At 44.5% G+C, this 22,424-nt stretch overlaps 1 protein-coding gene across 2 annotated transcripts in view; it reads left to right on the top strand.

Annotated features, from left to right (window-relative positions):
• The window catches only part of ATP9B (ATPase phospholipid transporting 9B (putative)), a 3,609,114-nt gene that overhangs the window by 2,929,028 nt on the left and 657,662 nt on the right, over positions 1–22,424 (top strand). For both annotated transcript variants that reach the window (XM_069620656.1, XM_069620655.1), the window contains exon 19: positions 15,380–15,550. In XM_069620656.1, the coding sequence (XP_069476757.1) occupies positions 15,380–15,550 (171 nt within the window). The remainder of the gene's footprint in view (positions 1–15,379; positions 15,551–22,424) is intronic.

Raw genomic sequence — 22,424 nt, 5'->3', positions numbered from 1 at the left:
ATTTTCAAGCTGTATTGCTTTCTAATTTCATTTATTTGACCGTTATTGTTTTATTCATGAAACCACATATTACAGTTCCGTAACAACTGATAACTATTCCAATAGGCAGCAACATAGAATGGTGTGTTAAAACATATATGAAACAATCATAGACAAGTAATAAGTACATCATAAGATTTCTCTCCCACCACCACGTGCCTGCTAGGAAGGCACATAGAGAAGCATACGCACCATCATTTGGTAAGAGAACATTTCATATAGCTATTCAGACGTATCACATTTCATCATTCCATAAACCCCTGTTCGACTTCGCCAGTCTGCTCAAGCCAATAAATGCACTGTTGATGTGTTTCCATCTGAGGATACTTCTCCTGTCACTTTCTGTTCTGTTAAAAGTGCCTACGCAACAATAGCCCATTTAATCATTTCTTTTTTCCATCTTTCAAAACTGTGAGGGAAAGATCTCATCCAGTGTTGGGGGCAGTAAGTCTACTAAATAGCACTACACCTAAATGGTTTACCTTCTAGAGATGCGTATGCTGCTTGGTAGTTGGAAGTAGCCCCAGAATACATCTTTTAAATGAACATAGCTTGACCCATCCTGTACACCCTAAGAGGTCATTGTTTTTTCCTTCCATTCTCTCGGCAGACCAGCATAAAACCATATTATGTGGGCAATGTTTGCCCTTAGTGACCCATATCTAGTGCACCTGGGGCAGCATTAAAGACTACATTTATTAATTGCTTCTGGAGTAAAATATGTCCTGTTTAGTATTTTGAACTGAAACAATTTAAAACGGGCATTTCAGGAAAACTACCCCATAATAGAACATATTGCATCCCATTCTCCATCTGAAAAATCGCAGAAGGCATTGTGCTCCAACTTAAATTTTAAGTCAATGCAATCAACAGTAACCAACAACGACCAGGCAATTCTGTAAGGTCCTGCTCTTTTTACAATCTCCGAGTGATATCAGGCTTTGCAATAGTAATGATCCGGGATAGTTTTTCAATACGACTGACTGTGTTTTATGATAGATACTTAAGAAACAAACCTGAAGGAATATCAAATTCCTTTTTCAAATCTTCAAATGATCTGGAGACACCTCCCGCATAAGATTGTTCACATGTTTCATATCTACTCCCATCCAACAACCTGGCCTGCCGCTTCAATGTACCCCCACACAATTGTAGATTGCTCAACCATTTACCTCCTGGATTATACAGTTCCCTGTAGTGCATTCTTTTGTGAATTGTCTTCCATATTTGGGAAGTAGTTCTGATAAATTCAGGGCTTCCTGTGTTACACTTGTGTACTCCTTCTAATATACACTTCATAGGCATAGCATTTGACCACGTGTGTACTGATTTGATTTAGAATTTGTATTACACATGTTCTTCCAGAGTCCAGCAGAGAACCTGCATCTAGGGGAGGAAGCAGTCTCAGAGGAAACGCGTTTGTCTTGGAAGCAAGATAACGCAGTGCAACACACTTTTTAATCCTGATCCCGCGCTTAGAAACCACTTGTTGTTTAATTATAATTAAATCTAGAATCGGATGTTCAATTCCTAAGAAAGCCACTTACCAGCAGTGATTATTGAAACAAGTAGGTCTTCAATTTATGGTGCAAGAGAGTAAGAGATGATATTTTCGGGAGTTCAGCAGGCAGCGCATTCCAGAAATGGGAGCCCATGATGGAAAAGTATCTGTCACTCTGAAAGACAAAATGGGATGGTGGCCCAACCAGCAACACATTTACAAAAAAAAAAGCAGGCTTTACCTGATCGAACGAAAAGAACGAGACAGATGGTAAAGCATGATTTTAGAAACCAGGTAACTAGGTGCTATACCCTGAATGCATTTATGTATTAGGCACAAGGAGCAATTAGTTTCTGTGCAGGCAACCAGTGTAACATCCTCCGAAGCAAAGAAGCAGATACCATTTTGGGAAGATTGTGTACAAGCCTCACGGCGGCATTCTGGGCCACTTTGAGTCGGTGTACCTGGCTCATTGGTGATCCTAAAAAGAAGAGTACTGCATTAGTCAAGTCTAGAATTAATCATTGTCCACACAGCCACTGCACACTCCAGTTCAGAGATGAATGGCAGAACTTGTTTTACTAGCCTAAGTTGGTAATAGACAGATCTGATGACTTCAGTGACATGACCGTTACAACCCAAAGATGCCTGCCAAATGCAGCCTACATTTTTTTACTTTACAAAAGAAGGTAGTTGTAACATCAAAAATGTCAGAACAGGAAATTGTGGTATGAAAGTCAATTAGTGGATTTTATGGGCTGAAAACAATGACCTTGGTTTTAGAGGGATTAAGTTAGAGTTTGCTTTCAAGCATCCCTCTTTTTATTGCATTTGCCCCGGCCAAAAAAACGTTTGATTGGCTTTTGGTGAGGATTTTAGTCTGACTTAAATTTGTGTATCGTCCTCGTTGGAATGATAGTTCAATTGAAACCTAGCAAAGATATCCATTAGTGGCCTAAGGCAGATATGGAACAATATCGGGGACAGAAACAACCCCTGGGGCACTCCACATAGAACAGGGAGATTGTCAGAGTAAAAAGTTCCCATTTTGACTGCTTGGATTCGAATTGTACGAACGGACCGCATCGAAGGTTCGCATGGACAAAAAGTCCTAAAAATGCTACCACCAAAGGTTCGAACCACCAAAAGTTCCAACCTTTGGTGGTAGTATTACAGGTAAGCATAAAAAAAAGACTGCGGGGGTGTCCCCCGCAACACCCCGCTCACAACACTTTACAGTATAGTGTGCAGGGGAAACCGCAACAGGCCCCGTTAAAAAAAAAAAAAGAAAAAAAAAAGAAAAGGACCCTGCGGCGCCGGTTCCCAATCACAGAACTGAAAGGGAACTGGCGCCGCAGGGACTCAGCGTGAAGAAAAAGGTAAGTAGTGTATGTTTATGTTGGTGGTGTGAATGGAGGTGTGCTGAGGGTGTGGGTGGGGGTGTGTTGTGGGTGTGGGGGGAGGTATGGGTATGTAGGTGTTGTGTACGTGTGTTCGCATGGGAAATGTGCGAACCTTTGGTGGTTCGCACATTTCTCATGCAAACTTTTGGCCGCTGGAAAATCAGCTGCGGTCGGATCACGCAGATCCACTTGGATTTGATCTAGCAAAAAGGAGGGGAACCACTTCAGCGTGCTCTGAGACCCAGGCAACCGCAGTGAGCCTGGTCACTAACTGCCAGAAGTGTCTGCTTCATCAGCAGTCCTAAGAATATCGTCTCACACTGCCACTAGGGCCATCTATGTTTAATGCCCCTGTCTGAACCCAGATTGGAAGCTGTCAAGAATGGAATTCTCCTCCAGATAGCTCTGGAGTAGTATGGTAATTACTTTTTCCAAAATCTTTCATGGCCAACGCAGACCGGCAATGGGGCGATAGTTCGCAAGAACTTGATGATCTAAAGAAGGTTTCTTAAGTAGAGGAGTAAGAAAATATTTTTGGAGGCACACTTCCCTTAGACAATGCAGCATTCACAAAATCTGTCATGAAGTCTTTAAGGAATGGAGCATGTTGTCTTGCCAAAGGCTAGGATAGGATCGTAGTTGTGATTTGTTGGTCCGATTCTACTGGTGTGAATGTAAAATTGGACATTGATGGAGAAGGTGCAATTGAAGAATCTAAGTTTTGGGTAAGGGTTTGCCGGTTAGACATTTGTGAGTCAATATTCGTGTGAATAGAGTTAACTTTATCATAGAAGAAAGAATTTAACTTATTTGCCAGAGTAAGAGATGGGCGGTAGCCTGAAACAGGCATATTCAGGGGACGTAAAATTATTTTTTATGGCAAAAAGCTTCTTAGATTGGTTCTTTGTAGGGTGGATCTGTTTTTGAAAAGAACGAGATTTTGCAGTTGAAAATCCCTTTTTAAGGCTGGCCAGTGCTAATTCAGCACTTTGCCAATCCATAATATCCCTGGTTTTAAGCCAGATCTCTTTTTTTGCGATCATTTTGTTTCTGATTTTTTAGGGAATCTGAGAACCAAGAGTTATTTTTGTTTTTAAATAGTTTTTGGCTTTCAGAGGTGCTCTCGCATCACAGCAGCTTTTTAAGTGTGAAATAGATAGAAATAAGTTCAAGTAATGTCCCAAGTTATGAGAGACTGACGTTGTAAATGTAAAAGGTCGTGTGACAGAAGTATTTCATTCAGCTTAAGGCAGTCTGGGTTGTTAGGGACATCACACCAGACATTGAAGTCGCAGAGAATCAACAGTTTAGGACGGACACTGTAAGGCTTCGGAGCCAAGATTAAACTCTAGGTTATCAAACAAATACCCAATAGGGCCCAGTGTATTGATAACAAAAAATCACCCGAAAAGTCTAATTCAGTGAAATAGATAAAGTACAAGTGAAAACCTGGGACAGCTCTTCCCAGTTCAGACAGTGAATGTTGGATAATGCAAGCACAGATAGATTTAAAAGTGATTACAACCCCCCCTCATCCCCCCTTTGATCACAATGTTGCCCTTTCATCAGAAAGTTACAGGGAATAAACAAGTGGGACTGTGAGAAAGAATTAGCCGAGAACCACGTTTCAGTTATAAAAAGAAAATCTAAATTTAGTACAGTGATAAGGACACTGCATTCTTTAGTGCATATCTAGCATTTATTAATGCTGCACTTAGACAGGGGCTCTGAGTATGACCAATAAAAGGTTTAGTGGTTTGCAGTGTTTCACTAGGTTTATAGATGCCCAGGTGTCTAATTTTATTCAAAGTACGAAGAGTAATAGAGACTGAGGAATCACTAAGCCTCAGCAACAACTCTTAAACACTGTGTGCTTGATAACAAAAAATAGCAGGAAAAGTGAGCAGGATGAACCATTACACTGACTGCGTCTTACTGTGATTTGGAGGCGAGACGATCACAGTGACCGTCGAATAGGCCAAGCAGGCTTCGAGTCAGCATTTTAAGCTGACGCAGCCTTTTTGTGCCATCGGCACATAAAAGTGAAACGATCCAGGGCTGCTGGCAAGGAAAGCCGGGAAATGACGTTTAATCAGAAAAACTCTTGTGTTTCATAAAGCGAAATTACCATAACATTTCATAAACCAATTCCCCGTCCCCCAGATCGATCTTCTCTCCAAGCCCACTCACACAGTACATTGCAGCTCTGCTGCAGTATAATTGTCATTATACCGGGCAACATGCAGTCTGTTAGGGTATTTAAAGGGTTCTCACTATCCCATAACAATCTTACCAAAATTTGATTTACAACTACACCGACCAATCTCCAAGCATCATCTCTGTGTCTTGATCAGGTTTCCACTAATTTATCGCTGCTTTCTCTTCCCCTTCTAATACCTCTCAGGCTGTCCCTTGATTGTTTCGGAATGCCATGAAATGTTTTTTGTGGTTCCATTGGTCTGTTTGACATTAGCTCCCCTTATTTCCCAACCTTATCAGTTTCTGACTTCGTCACATAGTGTAGTGAAAGGCATTTATAAAAACCTCAGGTGTCATCTTGGTTCTCATTGTCATTCCTCTGTTTGTTTAATGTATTTCGAACGAGTCTTAGGCCCAAGGGCAAACTGGCGCACTGATAAACAATACGACACAAACACACTAAATATGGTGTAAAAACACAGCTCGGAACAGATAAGAGAAGGATAAAACCAGTTAAATAGGGTAAAAAACAAAGGATGAAATCAATAAAAGTGGACAATAATAAAATCATAACCAGCAATAAGCAATAAAACCAGAGCAGGGTCAAATAAGACTAGCTAAAAGTAAAAGAGAACGTTTTCAAAATGTTCTTGAAAACCGTTAGACAGGTCTCAAGTCGGAGCGCGACTGGTAATTTGTTCCAATAAAATTAGGCCAAAAAAATCAAATGCTCATCTGCTAGTCCTCACAAATTTGCCATTGGCGTCTCAAGAAGGTTACCATTACTGGATCTCAAAATACGAGGAGATTGCGTCAGACAAATTATTTGGAGAAGTATGCAGGATTTTTGCCAAAAAGACATTTATGCTATATGGTAAGAATGTGAAATGAGAGATGCTGTTTTACCGGGACCCAATGAAGAGCTCTTCAGGCTTTTGTAATATGTTCCCTGCGGCCGATATTTGCAACAATGCGGACCGCGTATTTCTGAAGGACTTGCAGCTTTTTTTAATATACTTCAGACCGGAGCCAACAAGAAGGCTCGCACAGTAGTCAATCTTTGCAACCAAGATAACTCTGACTATTGTAGCACGATTCTTTTGGAAGCGGAAAGGTTTCATCCTGCCTAGTAGTTTTGAACAGAATGCTGATGATGACGTGATATAATTGACATGGTCGTTCACGGGGAGAGAAGAATAAAAAATGACCCCAAGAGTTTTCATTTATTTATTAATTGTGCATTTGTAAGGTGCTTATACATCAAGTAAATTGTCTTTCAAAGCTTTAGAAATAACTTGTATGGTGCAGTCTGAGATAGTAAACACTTGATACAGATTGGGCAGGCTACTCCATTTTTGCTGCATTCCTAGCAATAAAAGCTCTGTCTTACTACTATTAAGAGCGGGTGAATTATGGGGCATCCAATTTTGAATAAGGCAGAAAATCTCATTGACTTTGCTTCGCTCATCTAAAATATCAAAAAGGGGTTTCATAAAAAATGGTTGGAGAAGGACAAGACCCCCAAGGTACTCCAGAGTGTGATTCCACATGAGTAGCACTCGGAGGGTTATGAAAAACTCTGGCATGACACCCTGCAAGAAAAGATCAAATCCAGTTTTCTGCTCTGTCAGTAAAATAAGCGTTTGACTGTAATCCAACAAATTAAAGGCTGCAGATAAATCCAATAAAATTGAGAGCCATCTTGCTTCTATCCATGATCTGAAACATCAATGATTTCAAATCCAAAAGCAAAGTTTCTGTGCCATGAAAACCACAGAATCCTTATTGAATATTTTGGACTTTTAGGAGAGAGGCAATGTGCTTTTGGAGATGGATCTACTTGGCTTTCCTCCACTGTCTGCATACAAAATAGAATTAATGAAAGAAAGAAAACAAGGGTTCTAGTCTTTAGGTCTAAGAGGGAGGTTGACAATTAACATTTTGCAAGATGACAAGTTTGTGGTATCTCTACGGCTTGTCTTTTACAGCATTATAGAAGTAGAACAAGAGCTTTGATCCAAGTCACACATGCCACAGCACCACCCAGTAACCATCACTGTAAGTTCACCTGCAGTTTAGAACCACATGAGCAAGGCATTGTGGGTATTGTGACAAATCTCAGGGTACTGTCACTGCTTGCATGGGGGAGGCATCTTTCCATGAGGCCAGGGAGGTGAGGCCGCTACCCGATAGTCCCCTTGGGGGTGGTACTCAGTTGGGTGGATCTCATAGGGAGGGAGATCCTTCATGGGACCAGTGATGATTGCCCTGGGAGAACGCAGTATTCACTTGAGCCTTTTGTGCCCCATTCTCAGTACCCCCCACTCAGGCCCCGCTGGTCCCCCACACCTCTATATGTTATAGTTGGTTTATAGTGACTTTTTCGAATGGGCATTTTTCGAATGCCATTATGTCAAAAACATTTCGCCGAAAAAAAATATTTCGAATGTCTTTTTTTAATTTTTTAAATGGGGGGGGTTTCCCCCCAAAACTCCTGGGTTTTTTTTTAAACACTTTTTTTTACTTTCAAAACCCAAAAAAATATTAAAACATATTAAATAAAAAGAGAATACATTCGAAAACATTTTTTTAGACGAAATGTATTCAACATAATTGCATTTCAAAGAAATGCATTCGAAAAAATGACCGGATACCGTTATAGTCCGTTATACCGTCCCAGTATTGTCAACGTTTTGTTGACAATACTGGGACGAGGAAGAGGAAGACTTGCCCGAGCTTAATACCAAATTCCACTCAGTTGCGGAAGAGGGAACAAGGAAGAAAAGGACCACTGCAGAACCAATACACGGGGTACAGTTGTCAAGAGGCAGTCCCAATCATGAAAAGGAAAGCAGGACTCCATTGTCTGTCGAGCCAGCCCTGAAGGTGCATGGAATGAGGCGCTCATTCAGTGGTATAGGACCTGAAGGTCGGAAACCGAGGCACGGAGAGTCGTGATGGTACGAGAGGTCATAGCGAGGTGGACCTGGCGGGTGGAGTGAGAAAGGAGGGCTGATCAGCAGAATCTAATCGAGGATGAAGATGCAAGCAGCCAGAGACACAAGGAACAGTCTGGAGCTGCGGTGCCGCAAGAGAGAGAATGCTGAGTGCAGTAACAGCAGAGAATCTCCTCCACCTCCAGAAAGACCAGAGACCACCCCACGACTTCCCAAAGTTAGGGAAAGGGTTGGACCAGTTGTGGGGGCATTAAGGGAGCTGGAAATACTGAGAAAGCTTTAAAAGCATATCCCTAAAATCCCAGGGGGTTAAAATTGTGCAACTTGATACAAACTTTGCAAATCAAGAAAATATAACCCAGAAAGCTCAACTGGATTGAAGAAGAATCGTGCAACCTAATCCGAACTTTGTAAACCAGATAAGCATATCCCAAAGGCACAAGAGGATAGCAGGAGAACCTTGTACGCTGACACAAACATTAAGAACAACCCTTTGCAGGATAGTAGCTGGCAGGAGAGTATACCAGGTCTGTCCAAGTGGACAGTAGGTTAAAACAGGGCTAGGGATCCCACAGAAGCAGACAAGGGTAGGGTCTGGGACCCATATGAAAACAAGCAAAGAGTATCAACAAAGTATCTAGAGGTTGAACCCCTACCACAAGGCAAAGACACTTAACCAGTGGGCTGGAGCATGGATGCAGTCGGCGAGACCCTGAGCAGGCAAAAGGATGAAATAGAGAAACAAGTAGAAGAGCAAACCTCTTTGGAACGGAAAAGCTATGAGACCAAGTCGGGTAGGTTACTGAACCTGACTTGGGACACCATTGGGAAAGTTTAGTGTCAGGTCCGGCAGGTTAGTGAACCAGGCCTGATAAAAGACTGAGAAGGTTCAATTTTGTTAAAGAGATGAAGGAAGATGTTGCGTCCAAAAAACTGGGGAACTGTGTACTGTTTCCAGATCGTGTTTGTTTTTGTTCAAGAGGGGCTCCCTCTAGGAGAGGGGAGAAATATGCTTTGTTTGTTAGCGGAAACAATAATCGAGGAAGACGTTTTCCCAGGAAAGTGAAGAACTGTGTTTTCTTGGGTGGAACATTCAACAATGAACAGTTAACTACATGTTTGTTTCACAAAGAACTGTCCCTTGAAGTCTACATCCAAAATGAGAGGGCCTCCTTCTGGATTAATGAGAAATCGAGTTTTCATTTGTTAGTTTGTAATTGTACGGGACAAAAATAGGTTTAGACACAGGATGGTGGACATTTACTTTACGGACATCCTGACTGGATCCTTAGTATATTTCTTGAGGTAGGGTAACCCCTAAAAGAAAGTAGGGCAAGATGGGCTTTTGTTTTTCCTTTATTATTTTTTAAAAAAAGGTCTATACTCACCAAAATGGCACCTCTGTGTCAGAGTCATACTTCTGCACCCTTACAGTATGCAAACTAGCCCAAATGCAAAACATTTGCACCTGAATATGATTTTTCTCTCAGTGGGGAGTGTTATTTTATGTAGAGAAGAATCAACCCAAGACAGAATTTTCGCCAGGCTGCAGACAACTGGGTACCGGTTTCAGTCTTGTTAGGAATGATCAGCGCAGTATAGTTTGACAGCTTTGTAGTCTGAGCACTGGGGCACGCCTAGCAAACACCAGCAAAATCATGGTGTGTTTGAAAGAAATCCTTTCAACTGAATGTGACAGTAGAATAAGCCATTTGTCAAGTCAAACATGCCACTTTGACAAGGCCAGTACTTTGGGCTTTTTGAGGGGGTGAACCTCCTCTCATCATGGGAATGGAAGGATACAAAGAGCTCCGGGGTTTGTGGAACTTAGCGAGGAGATTGGATTGCACGTAGGCCAATATGTTACATACCACAGATTGGGGAAGAAAATTCGGGAACTGTGGCCTGAGAATATCAGGGCAGATGAATCGGAGGTTACGATGGCGGGGATATATGATACAACGGAAGGGGGACATGAAATTTCTAGGCTGTATGAGATGGTGATGTCGAAAGTCGGGAAGGAACTGACATGCCTACGATTGGAATGGGAGAGTGAGGTGGGGATCGAAATGGGTGATGGGATGTGGGAACGGGCTTTGGGGTACCACAGGAAAGTGTCTCGAAATGCCAGACTGCAGCAAATACAACTGTACGTCACGCACAGAGCGTACATGACCCCTCTGAGGATATCCAAATTTCGGAATGCAGGCAGACAGGCGTGCCCCAAATGCGACGAAGAAAATGCGGACATGACGCATATGTTTTGGGCGTGCCCAGTGATTGAGGGGTTCTGGAGGGAGGCGGCGCGCAAGCTGAGAGAGAGAGGGGTCACGTTTGCCATAGACACTGCCTGGGCATGCCTTCTGGGTGGGTTTCCCAGACCTCGGCAGCAGAAACATGTAAGCAAACTGAAAGACCTAGCATATGTGCTGGCCAAACGACGAATAGCCATGGGCTGGAAAAAATGTAGCAAGCCACGGGTTGAGGTGTGGTGGAATGACCTACAGAAATGGGCGGAGGCTGAGACAGCGGTGTGGCAAGAGGCGAGTTGTATGTCTTGGGAGGAGGAACTGGGCTCTTTGATGGCATGGAAGACATTGATATCCTGCATATTCGGGACAGGGGTTTTGGGAAATCCAGATGATGACGATGCCCGCTCATGTGCAACAGAAGCGGAACAAGACATGGAAAATGGCTCGCGAGGGGGGAGGGATCAGGGGAGTAGTGCGCACTAATGGTTATATGTTTATTGGAATATTGTTTATTGCACTGCTGTTTGGTTTGTATTGTTGTTTGCGTTGAAAAATCAATAAAAAACTTTAAAAAAAAAAAAAAAAAGGATACAAAGAGCTCCAGAGTCAGTCCTACCCCCGGCTCGCTCCGACAATGGCAGCAGAGTGGGCCTCCCCAATCCTGTCTCACCCCCTTGTGATGAGATGTTTGTTTGCAGACCACTGCTAACTCATTCCATGCCCCTGCAAGTTGCTTTCCAGTCTCCTCTTTTCTCTGTCAGAAACATCAGGTGTGTGCATGACGGAAACAAAACTCATTGGGATGTACTCCATGAAAAAAGGGTAGAAAAACCAGTCCAGCAAAATGATAATCGGCTGCAGAAAGTGAGAATGTCTCCTGGTGGAGGCAAAGATACTACGGTGCTTTTTATGCACAACCATACGCTACAGGAGCAAGAGAGAGATGCTGCGTCCATATGCAATAATGCAGCAGAGAGCTTAAACATTGGCAAAGAGCTCGTGCAACAATCCAAAGGTTACCATGACCACCAGGGACTAAACCGGCAGAAGGATCCACCATCCCTGAACAGACCTATCGGGAGAGCCCATGATACCAGGTGCAGGAACATGAACATAAACATTGGACTTCCAGGGCCCCCATCTTTGGAGTGAGGCAAGCCCATGCTGAAAAAATTGTCCTTAGCCACCTTTATGTCACTTTGCTATACGCACCAACACACTAGGGTGGGGAAGTAGGGCCGGATTATCTAGGCATAGGTGTCCAATCCCGTAAGAGAAATGGGGGATATAAACCAAGGACAGGAAGCAGGAAGTGTTCGTTTTTTGGGTGTGGTCAGAGTTGAAGGTCGGCCAAGAGATCAGCAGGAAGCAGACGGTGCAGTGGAGTCTGGTGGTGAATTGCGGAGCAAGTGAGGTATTGGCTAAGGGGATAAAGAGATTCTGCAGTGTGTGTTTGCATTGTTTTATGGCGAGTGAATTTACAAGATGTTGTAGGAAGTGATTGTGAAGCAATTGTTACTGAGTGAAAGGAAGTTGTTTTTAGACGTGGTTTGATGGGAGAGATAGTGGTTTGGAGGGAGGAGTAGTAGCATGGGTGGACGAGTAGTAGCGTGCAGTAGGGTGGAGAGAAGAGAAGGTGGTAGAAGTAGTGGAAAGAGGATTAACATCAATGGGTCGATGCAAGACCTAGGGAGAGTGAGAACCATCAAAGGCACAGAGAAACAGTGGGAGGAGGAATACTGAGGGGACAATTGTAAGGAACTCATGGTGGCAACAGTGAAGACAGACACAAGTGATGACAATTCAAGGGTTTTTATTAAACGGTATAATTGGTGAGAAAAACGCCTACTCTAAACCTAAATCTAAGATGGGAGCAAGCTACGACCTTCAAATAATAAGGCAGTCATAGTGTCGTCGTGTCAAATAAAAAGGGCCTATACTAAAAAAAAAAAAACAATTGCAGATTCTTACTGTTAAATTACAAAATAGTGTGGGATAATGTTCAGCAGAAAAGAAAGAAGTGTTCACAAAATAAGTCAGGATGTTATGGCTGGGTCTCCCTTCCCCCTGTTTTAAGCACGGGGCAAGGCGGAACTCCTGAGCACAGCACATTCCTGGGCCTCTCCAGTGCAAGGTTCACAATTCCATTCAACGATACCAGAACCTTCAGGGGCCAAGTCTCTTTTCTACAAAGTCTCTTGCCTTAGAAGACCTGCTGGATCAAAAACAACAAACAAACAAAAGTTCCTTCAGTGATCTTGCATATTGGGTGATTGCTCTTTGCCCTTTGGATCTCCCTCCGCCAGGCTCGGATCCTTTTTGCAACATGGGTGTCCCTCTGTCGGGTTCACTACAGCCTTTCCCTCCGAGTATCAGTACTATCATGATGCAGGATTTACTTCTCTTCGCTTTTCCCTTGGCATCCTACCGTCGGGTTCACATAGACATCTTTAACACAGTTCATGATTTGCTTCATCTCATCAGAAACCGTGGTTTCCCTTCTCCTAGCTTTCTGTTGGCAATGGGTCAGAGACTTTCGGTTGTACAAGGGATTTGACGTGACCCTTGTAGGACCACTCTGACACCTCACGCCGACCTTTCGTAGGACCTTCTGATACTTGCAATTTTAATACAATACAAAAGGGGCCAGCGAGAGTCCTTCGAAGGAGCACTCCTCTGGCGCCTGACCACTCTGCAGATGGCCCTTCTCTTGGCATTCCGCAAAGTTCAAAACCACTCAAGTTCTTTGTTCACAAGTTCCTTGTGTTCATATAATGTTGCTGATTGCAACCTTGGGCTCAACACAGTTCAGTTTGCTATCCGCTTTCTCCAACTCACCGGCTGTGCTGAACCCGTTGGCTTGTCTTGCTTCTGGAGTTAAGGACGGTACCAAGGTAGCCAGCGTGCCTCCCCAACGGTGCTATCAATGCGGGGGCCCCTGTGCACCGTTGACATCTGTTACTCCACACGCCGGCTGTAAATCCCAGTCTTGTTTCCTTTTTTGGAGGCTGCTCTTCTTTCAGCTTTCGTCACCTTTCTTCTCCGTATGACCTGCCGTCCTGGAAGAACTGCTTCCTCGTGCGGTTGTCCTTGCTCGTAGTGTGCTCTCATTCGCCGCCTTTTATCCCTGTGGGGAAGGTAAAGGGCCATCAGGTGTGTGTGGTTATTGTCAATTGCCTGACTCTGCTTGACCCTTGTGTTGGGGCATGTCAGGTAAACTGCTCTGGTGGTAGTCTGTTGTCTGTCACGGTGTAAGAAAGTGTTTGTGTCGGAAAAGGGGGGGAGAGGGGTTGTTCTTCTGAATATCTTACAGGGTAGGATGGGGAAAAGGTGTTACAAGGAAGGGGGTACTGTGTCTCAACCTTCAGTGTCCCACTTCCACTCCCCGAAGACCCCTCATCTAGGTGATCCTCCCCCACTCGTCCACCCCCAGGAACTGGGCCCAATAGCGATGGCCGTGTCCTGGCCACCTGGATGACAGGTCTCTGGGGACTAGCGGGTGAGACACCTTCAGGTATCTCACACAAGAGGAAAGAGTAGTAAAGGAAACAGTGAGAGTGAGCATAAACAGGGACTGTATCAACCCGAGTATTTTTAAAGCACCATCCAAAACTCCATTAGATCACTAACAACTGTTTAGAGTATGGACTGTTAGGAAGTCCCTGATGGAGTCTAGACAGCCAACTTTGGGAGATCATCTTTAGCACAAGACTATTTCAGGTAGTAAGGGTCAACCTTCAGTAGCAATAAGCTGGGTCACGGACGTCTGGTTTAGGGAGGATGTTTCATATTAGACAAGAGAACGAGGGATGGCCATAGGCCCCAAAAACATTCTAATAAATCACTGCAACCGCTTCTGAGGCTGAGCGTGATTCTTGAGCCATCTGTGCCACCACCCAATAACCATCACTGGATGGTTATTGGTTATGGTTACCTCCATTCAGAGCCACATTAGCAAGGCATTATGGGTAGGCAAAATTAGCCCAAATGCAAGCCCTTGGCTCCTCAAAATTGTGACATGCTGTTTTGTGGTTTAACCCATTTTGCATTGACCGGTTTCTGGAAATGGTAAGTGAGAAACTGTAAACTCACATTAATTATTAGTGTTCATGAAGTATACCTATTGCTATCTGAATCAAGTTGTCAGAATAGTTATGTCTTTCATTTCATTTCTTCACTTTGTAGTGCATGCTCTATGCTTAAGGGGCAACTCACTTTAATCGAACTGCAACTATTATGTAACAACTATATATTGCGTATGGGTCTGAGAGCAGGGTGGAGGGCATCCAGCACACCAGGAGTTGTGCTTAAGAAAACACAAATTACCAAAAAGGTATATCAAATATTTGTGTAAAATATTCATGACAATTCTAAGGACCTAAGTGATACCCCTCCACCGTTGATTAAAGCAACACGGCTTGAAAATAATAAGACCTTAGAATAACATCTCACTTAAACTGGTCCCTGAAAATCATAGAATGTTTGTGCATAATATGTGGTTGGGGTTGGCAGTATGCCGGAATTTAGATACCCATCTTCACATTGAAACATTTGCCTCTCATCAGGCATTTGTTAGAACATTTCCATATAAAGACATGATATGATTACAGATTTTGAGGAGTGATCCCAAGTCTCTGATCTACAAGTAATTTTAAATTAAGGATCATGCATTCAAAAGTATGGATTATCTAATCTCTATGTTTTGCCTGCGTTCTTCCTTAACTCTTTCAGAATAACATGTAAATGTTTTTAACAAAAGCAGATGGTTTAAGTACATTTGTTTAATTGCAGCTATACAATAATGCTACAAGAGGAAAGCGCTCAGTTGAAGGAACTACCTTAATTCCTAAACTCACAATAATGAGTGATTGAAACTCTTCCGCCACTATGACCCCGACCATCTGCTAAAAAAAACTATACAAAATGTTCTCTGTGCACCTTTTAAAATTATACATTCCAGTCCATTCGGTTATACTTTTTGTTAATATTCATCAGTAATATGTCATGTCATTTTTTTCTTGTGAGCAGAACCGATACAATCAGGCAAAACTAAGCATACATGACAGAACACTTAAAGTGGCGGCTGTCGTGGAGAGCTTGGAAAGAGAAATGGAACTGCTGTGCCTCACTGGAGTTGAAGACCAACTGCAGGCTGATGTCCGACCTACCCTGGAGATGCTTAGAAATGCTGGAATAAAGGTAATGAACATTATTGCTTCAGATACTGTACGTTTTTTGAAAGAAATGTATACTTTTTCTGCATTTGTAGTGTCGACTTAGTCTAACATTCTTGCGTTTTTTTCAAAATGGTTTTGACAGACTCATTTTATAATCCTCAGAACTGGGTGATCCAAATGAAAATATTCACCTTTTTTTATGTAGCTTCTAACACTACAAGCTAAATCGCCTGCAGGGGCTGGTTACCTTGATACAGATGAGGGAATGAAGGCCTGGAGGTGGGCTGGTTACTAGAGGAGGTGGGTCGTGGGGGTCTTTCTGAAGAGCATGAATTTGCAGAGAGCTCTTAATTGAATGTGCAATTAATCCCATAGCTTGAAATAGCACACATGACACTGAACAATAATGGAATGCCTCTCTGGCACAAAAGCAAAAGGTCTTCCCAATTTGTTTGAGTCTGAAGATGAAACTATTTCCAGTCATGGGTACCTTGCTTGCAGACAAGCCATATTGAATGATTAGCAGCATTTGTGATATTTTCTCCCTCATATGGATGAATCTTTGTCTCGCAGTGAAGGGTATGCTGGTCTTACTTGTCTGCAGAAAACCTCTTTTCAAAAGGTTCTACCTTTTTTTGTAATGACACAAATGAGCTAAAACATGATGCTCTGAGAGCACAATTTTAATATCCGCAGTAGTTTCAAAGGATTGGCTTAAGCCTTTTGCAGTCCATTTTAGTATTATACATAGCTTGGGGGCCTCAACTGCAAAGCTTATTTTTTGTTGCCAAAGCTGTGAGCAAGACCTTGTTGGGTGAGTGAATATTTCTGTCTGATGTTTAGGTATATAGTTGTGTGCCAGAATTTGAGGGTGTGCCCTGCAGTTGTGGAGTAAAAAGTCCAGAAGATGCTTGAGTTAAGTCATTGAGGCCTCACAGAATCACTGAAGGTTCCCAAGTCTTTATAGTATAAAGGCCAGCTGGCAGCCGTACATTTTATGTTGTCTTTCACAAGGTCAACTACATTTCTAGTTTCATTGCTTATCCTGTGCACAGGATCAACAAAATGATCAAATGGGTTGCTATGGCATTTTATGTTGGGACATTTAATTTGAGCAAAAGGCAGGTTCCCTTGGCACCAGAGGACAAAGGACAAACCTCTGTCCTCCACGCACTCCTGGTGTGTTTTACTGCTATGTGGATTAAACACTACAACCCCATCAAGCATCTTCTGTGACAAATTTAGATGACATTGTGATCTATAGTTTAACTTGGGGTGAACACATGCACCATCTATACTAGGTGACCCAAGCCCCCTGGGCTGTAAGCTAACCCCAACAAGTGTCATCTGACCCTCTCCCCCATCAAGTACTTGTGCTTCCAGGATTGGGAAGGGGCTTGTCCAGAACTTCAAGTCTTTCTTGGTCTGGGGGCTATGTAAGGAAAGCATGGTATCAAAGCACGACACACACAAGTGACCACAGTTCAAGGGTGTTTATTTTACTTTATCAAGGGTGTGATAAACGCCTATTTAAACCTAAATCTAAGATGGGAGCAAGCTACGACCATCAAATAATAATAATGTAGTCCTTCCTAGTGGAGTCACGTCAAAATAAAAGGGCCTATTCTAAAAACCAATTGCCAATCCTTACAGCTAAGTTGCTGTCACACTTCGCAGCACTCGCAGGCGCTTGCAGGACTCCTCCATGCCGCGCACGGGGTATGTACAAAAATACCTTGCTGCACGGCGTAAGACCGTCACCTTGCCTTGTGGTGTACGGCACTTTGTAGCACTGTTTTTAGCCCGATGGAAACTACAGGGGAGACTCAGGCAGCATAAGTTGTAAAAGGACTACTATTCCCATGCTGCCTGGCTGGTTGTCACATGACCTTCTCCAAGCGTGGCCGTACGCTCCTCAATTACGTTTCCCATATAAGCAGCTATGAGTCTTTCTTCGCTGCTTCTAATTGAAGTTGCTACCTGAAGTTTCGTCTTCGTTTGGGTACCTATTTCCCGTTCTCCGGAATGCCTGTTGTTGTTCGGAATTCTGCTCTCCCGTGTATCAGGACTCTTGGCTTGTCATTCGGACTGCTCCTGCCTTCTTTCACGGGTTTCTTACTACTGGAATCACTGCTACCTCCACCTAATCCAAGTACTGGAACGCCTTCGTTTCTCCTGTGTGCATATTGAACGCTACGCTGAGATTGCACCATCCCGGAACTAGAGCGCTCCTCGTGCCGTCCGGGAGTAGAAACCTTTTTTTTATTTTATACTTGCTGTTGTTTCCTTTACAAAGAACCCAGTACTCCTCGTGGTAAGATAAAACAAATTATTTATATTGCAATCTGGTTCCCAAGTAGTAGTGACAACTTACTTTTCTTGTTCTTTTTAATTACTGACAGGAGGACGGTCGGTGTCTCCAGTAGCCATTCTGGGGGGGAAACAACAGGTATACTTTGTGATTCTTTGGGGAACATATGTACACGCTCATTATCTGTGGCTCATGATTTCTATCTTTCTTTGCAGCCGGTTACTTGGCGGTGTGTTCTCCCCGCTCTTTTAAGTGATCAGGACCCTCCTTACTGTTTAACCAGTGGAGGGCCATATCATTGAAAAGAGTTTCTTCCCTCACAGAGAGGAGGCTCAGGTAGGAGGCTCCAACCCGAGCTCTACAATCAAGTTCCCACTTCAGTATACGGAACTCGGTTTTGGGCTTTCACCTATCGGTGAGTAACAGAGAACCAGAGGCAGAAGCAGCCCCAGAAGTGGATGCAGATGCACCGGGTCTTTGATACCCGTTATAAATCACAGGCCACTGATCTGGAATTCCTGAACTTGCGCCAAGGGACTTCTTCTTTAATACTTACCTCACTCGGTTCAACCAGCTGGCAGCCGAGACAGACTGGCCTGAGGAGAAGAAATCAGCAGTATTTTATAAAGGTCTGTCAGAGGAACTGAAGGATATACTACCCACTGTACCAGTAGTTCCGACCTCGTTTGCAGAATTGCTTGATCTGGTGTTACAAATAGACGCCCGCAGGGCAGAACGGAAAGGGGAACGCAAACCAGTGACTCCGGTTTCTTCCCTTCCGGAGACCACTGGCCCTCTTTCTTCTGCTCCGGAACCCATGCAATTGGGGATAGTACAAGGACGTCTAACCCCTGCTCAATGGGAGCACCGTCGGGCAAACAACTTATGCATTTACTGCGGTTCAGCCGACCATCAGCTAAAAGATTGCCCAAAGATACCCGTGAAGAAGACGGGAAACGCCAAAACCCAGCGTTAGTCAGAGTCCCTACGCTGGGGATACGTTCATTGGACTCGCAATCAAAGGCTGCTGCCCCTGTCAGTATACCTGTGGTTTTCACCACTGCACCGGACACGTCTTTTTCCTCATTGGCCATCATTGATTCAGGAGCCACAGGTAACTACATGTACTACGACTACGCTGTCTCTCACAACGTTCCATTGTTGTTCAAGGCACAACGAGAAGCCATCCATGCTGTGGATGGTACCTCCTTGGTGTCTGGTCTAGTTACACACAACACCTCAATGGTGCAAATGCAAACGGAGGAGGGTCACTTGGAGACTATTTCTTTTGAATTGATAAAGGCTCCTCAGTTCCAGGTCATTTTAGGAGTACCCTGGTTGCAGCAACACAACCCAGCCATAGATTGGGCGAACCGAGTGGTCCAATTCCCATCTGCTCTCTGCAATGAACAGTGTTTTCAAAGTGCCAGTGTCTTACCAGTCTCTTCCTCTCAGGCCTTGGTGACCTCTTCTACTATTGTCGGGTCTATAACTAAGGCCAAAGAGGTTATACCCACAGAATACCTATCATACCTTGATGTCTTTGACAAGGGCCGGGCGGAACATTTACCTCCCCACCGACCTTATGATTGCCCATTCAATTTGGTACCCGGAGCTAAGATTCCGGTTTGTCGGGTTTACTCTCTCAACATTCCGGAGGATAAAGTGCTCAAAGAGTACGTAGAGAAGGGTTTGGCCATAGGCTTCATAAGACCTTCTAGGTCACCGGTAGCCTCACCGCTTTTTTTTTGTTCCTAAAAAAGAGGGCGTCCTCCGCCCCTGCATCGACTATAGGGCTTTAAACGCCATTACGGTAAAGAACCAATATCCCCTTCCACTGATATCAGTTCTCTTGGATCAACTTAGAGATTCTGTCATATTTACCAAACTGGATCTCCGTGGCGCTTACAATCTTGTAAGAATTCGAGAGGGGGATGAATGGAAAACCGCATTCAAAACGATATATGGATTATACGAATATTTCGTGATGCCATTCAGCCTTTGTAATGCCCCGGCCACATTCCAGGCATTCATGAATGATATATTTCATGATTACCTGGATCACTTTATGGTGGTTTACCTGGATGATATCCTAATATATTCACCGACCCCTGATCAACACACAGACCATGTGCGTTTAGTTCTTCAGAGGCTCAGGGACAACCATCTCTTTGTGAAGGCTGAGAAATGAAATGTGTATTCAACACCACTGAGGTGGAGTTCCTCGGCTACGATATCACAAATCACGGTATCCGCATGAGCCGCTCCAAGGTCAAGGCTGTATTGGAGTGGCCTGTACCATCTTCCATTAAGGCACTTAAATCGTTTTTGGGGTTCTCAAATTTTTACCGGCGGTTTATACACTCCTTTTCGGCCATCTCTGCTCCCCTGACCGTGTTGACCAGTTCAAAGCAACCTTATCATTGGAACCCGGAAGCCCAGCATGCCTTTGATGCCTTGAAGGCTGCGTTTTCTTCCACTCCGGTTTTGCAACATCCTAACCCTCTTTTGCCTTATATGGTTGAGGCCGATGCCTCGGGTTCTGCAGTCGGTGCGGTTCTGTCTCAACGTTGTCCTGATTCGGGTGAGATCCATCCTGTTGCCTTTTTTTCCCGGAAATTAACCCCATATGAAAAGAACTACCCTATCACCGAAAGGGAACTGCTTGCCATAAAGGATGCGTTTTCCGAATGGAGGCATCATCTTCTGGGAGCCAAACATCAAGTCACTGTCTTCTCAGACCATCGTAGTTTATTAGCATTTAAATCCATGAAGTGCCTAACTGCTCGTCAAGCTCGGTGGCATCTGTTTTTCTCACAGTTTAATTTCGTAATCACTTACCGCCCTGCTCATCTTAACACCTGTGCAGATGCCTTGTCTCGCTTGTCAGCGGGTCTCCGGTTTACTGCGGTGGATCGTCCCTTGGTATTACCTTGCCGGGTGGTATGCGGTTGTACTCCGCAGTCTTCTCTACATTCCTTGGTTGCGGATTGGGTGGCTTCACACACCAGTGAATGCGCTGACCTCAATCTTGACATTGTGCAGGGTCTACCGTATATTCATGGTCGACTCTACCTACCTCCGGGTGAGGCGCGCTTACGTGCTCTTACCTGGTCCCATGACTCCTTAATGGCGGCCCATCCGGGTCAACAGAAAACACTGGACTCCCTCCGATGTTGGGCGTGGTGGCCCTCGATGTCCCGGGATGTCACCGATTACCTGGTTTCTTGTTCAATTTGTTCCCAATGCAAGACTTCCCATTCTAAGCCTATGGGCCTTTTGCAGTCTCTCCCTGTTCCACACAAGCCATGGTACATGGTTTCCATGGATTTTATTGTGGAGCTACCGCCTGTTGATAAGTTTAACACCATTTGGGTGGTCGTGGACTATTTCACTAAGATGGCGATTTTTGTCCCTTGCATTGGTCTACCATCAGCTCCTGTATTGGCTGGCTTGTTCCTCAAGAACGTTTTCAGGTTATTTTTGTCTTCCCTCGGTTATTGTTTAGGACCGGGGTACGCAATTTACCTCCCGTTTCTGGAGGGCTCTCACACGCTCTCTTCGAATCGACGATCGTTTCAGCTCCGCCCACCATCCGCAGACGGATGGGCAGACTGAGAGGGCTAACGCCACCCTTGAGCAATATCTCTGCTGTCTTTGCCTTCAATATCAGTCCTCCTGGTTGGCGATGCTTCCTCCTGCGGAATATGCCTACAACAATTCTGTGCACTCGGCATCGGGGGTGTCTCCCTTTTTTGCTCTTTATGGCCAGCATCCTCTGTCTTTGCCTCTGGATCCGACCATTCCGCTGGACAACCCGGCAGCCCAGGCTTGTATTCGGAACATCAGTTGAGTACACGGATCCGTCCGTACTCACTTGGTTCAGGCACAAGACAGGGCAAAACGCTATGCAGATCGAAAGCGGCTTCCTGCACCCGTGTACCGGTTTGGCATGAAGGTCTGGCTTTCTACACGAAACTTGAAGATTCCCGGCAAACGAATCCTTCTTCCAAAGTTTACGGGCCTGTTTTCGGTCACGGCTGTGATCAGTCCTGCGGCGGTGCGTCTTTCTCTGCCATCCTCCTGGAAGGTGCACCCTGTGTTTCATGTTAGCCTTTTAAAACCATGTCCTTCCTCGACTAGACTACCTTCTCGCCTGCCCCCTATTCGCGTGGGTAGCGATTTGGAATATGAAGTGGCTGACATCCTGGACTTTAAGCTACGCAGGGGTCGCCCTGTCTATCTGGTCAACTGGAAAGGTTACGGTCCCGAAGACAGGTCCTGGGAGCCGCTGTGTAACATTCGCTCGCCTGCCCTTGTGCGTCGTTTCCATGCCCGCACTGGGGTGGCGCCTCCTTTGGGGGTGGATGCTGTCACACTTCGCAGCGCTCGCAGGCGCTTGCAGGACTCCTCCATGCCGCGCACGGGGTATGTGGAAAAATACCTTGCTGCACGGCGTAAGACCGTCACCTTGCCTTGTGGTGTACGGCGCTTTGTAGCACCTTTTTTAGCCCGATGGAAACTACAGGGGAGACTCAGGCAGCATAAGTTGTAAAAGGACTACTATTCCCATGCTACCTGGCTG

Source organism: Ambystoma mexicanum, chromosome 5q (assembly GCF_040938575.1).
Source record: "Ambystoma mexicanum isolate Mex_15411 chromosome 5q, UKY_AmexF1_1, whole genome shotgun sequence".
Taxonomy (NCBI): domain Eukaryota; kingdom Metazoa; phylum Chordata; class Amphibia; order Caudata; family Ambystomatidae; genus Ambystoma; species Ambystoma mexicanum.
This window is presented reverse-complemented; position numbering and strand designations above follow the sequence as displayed.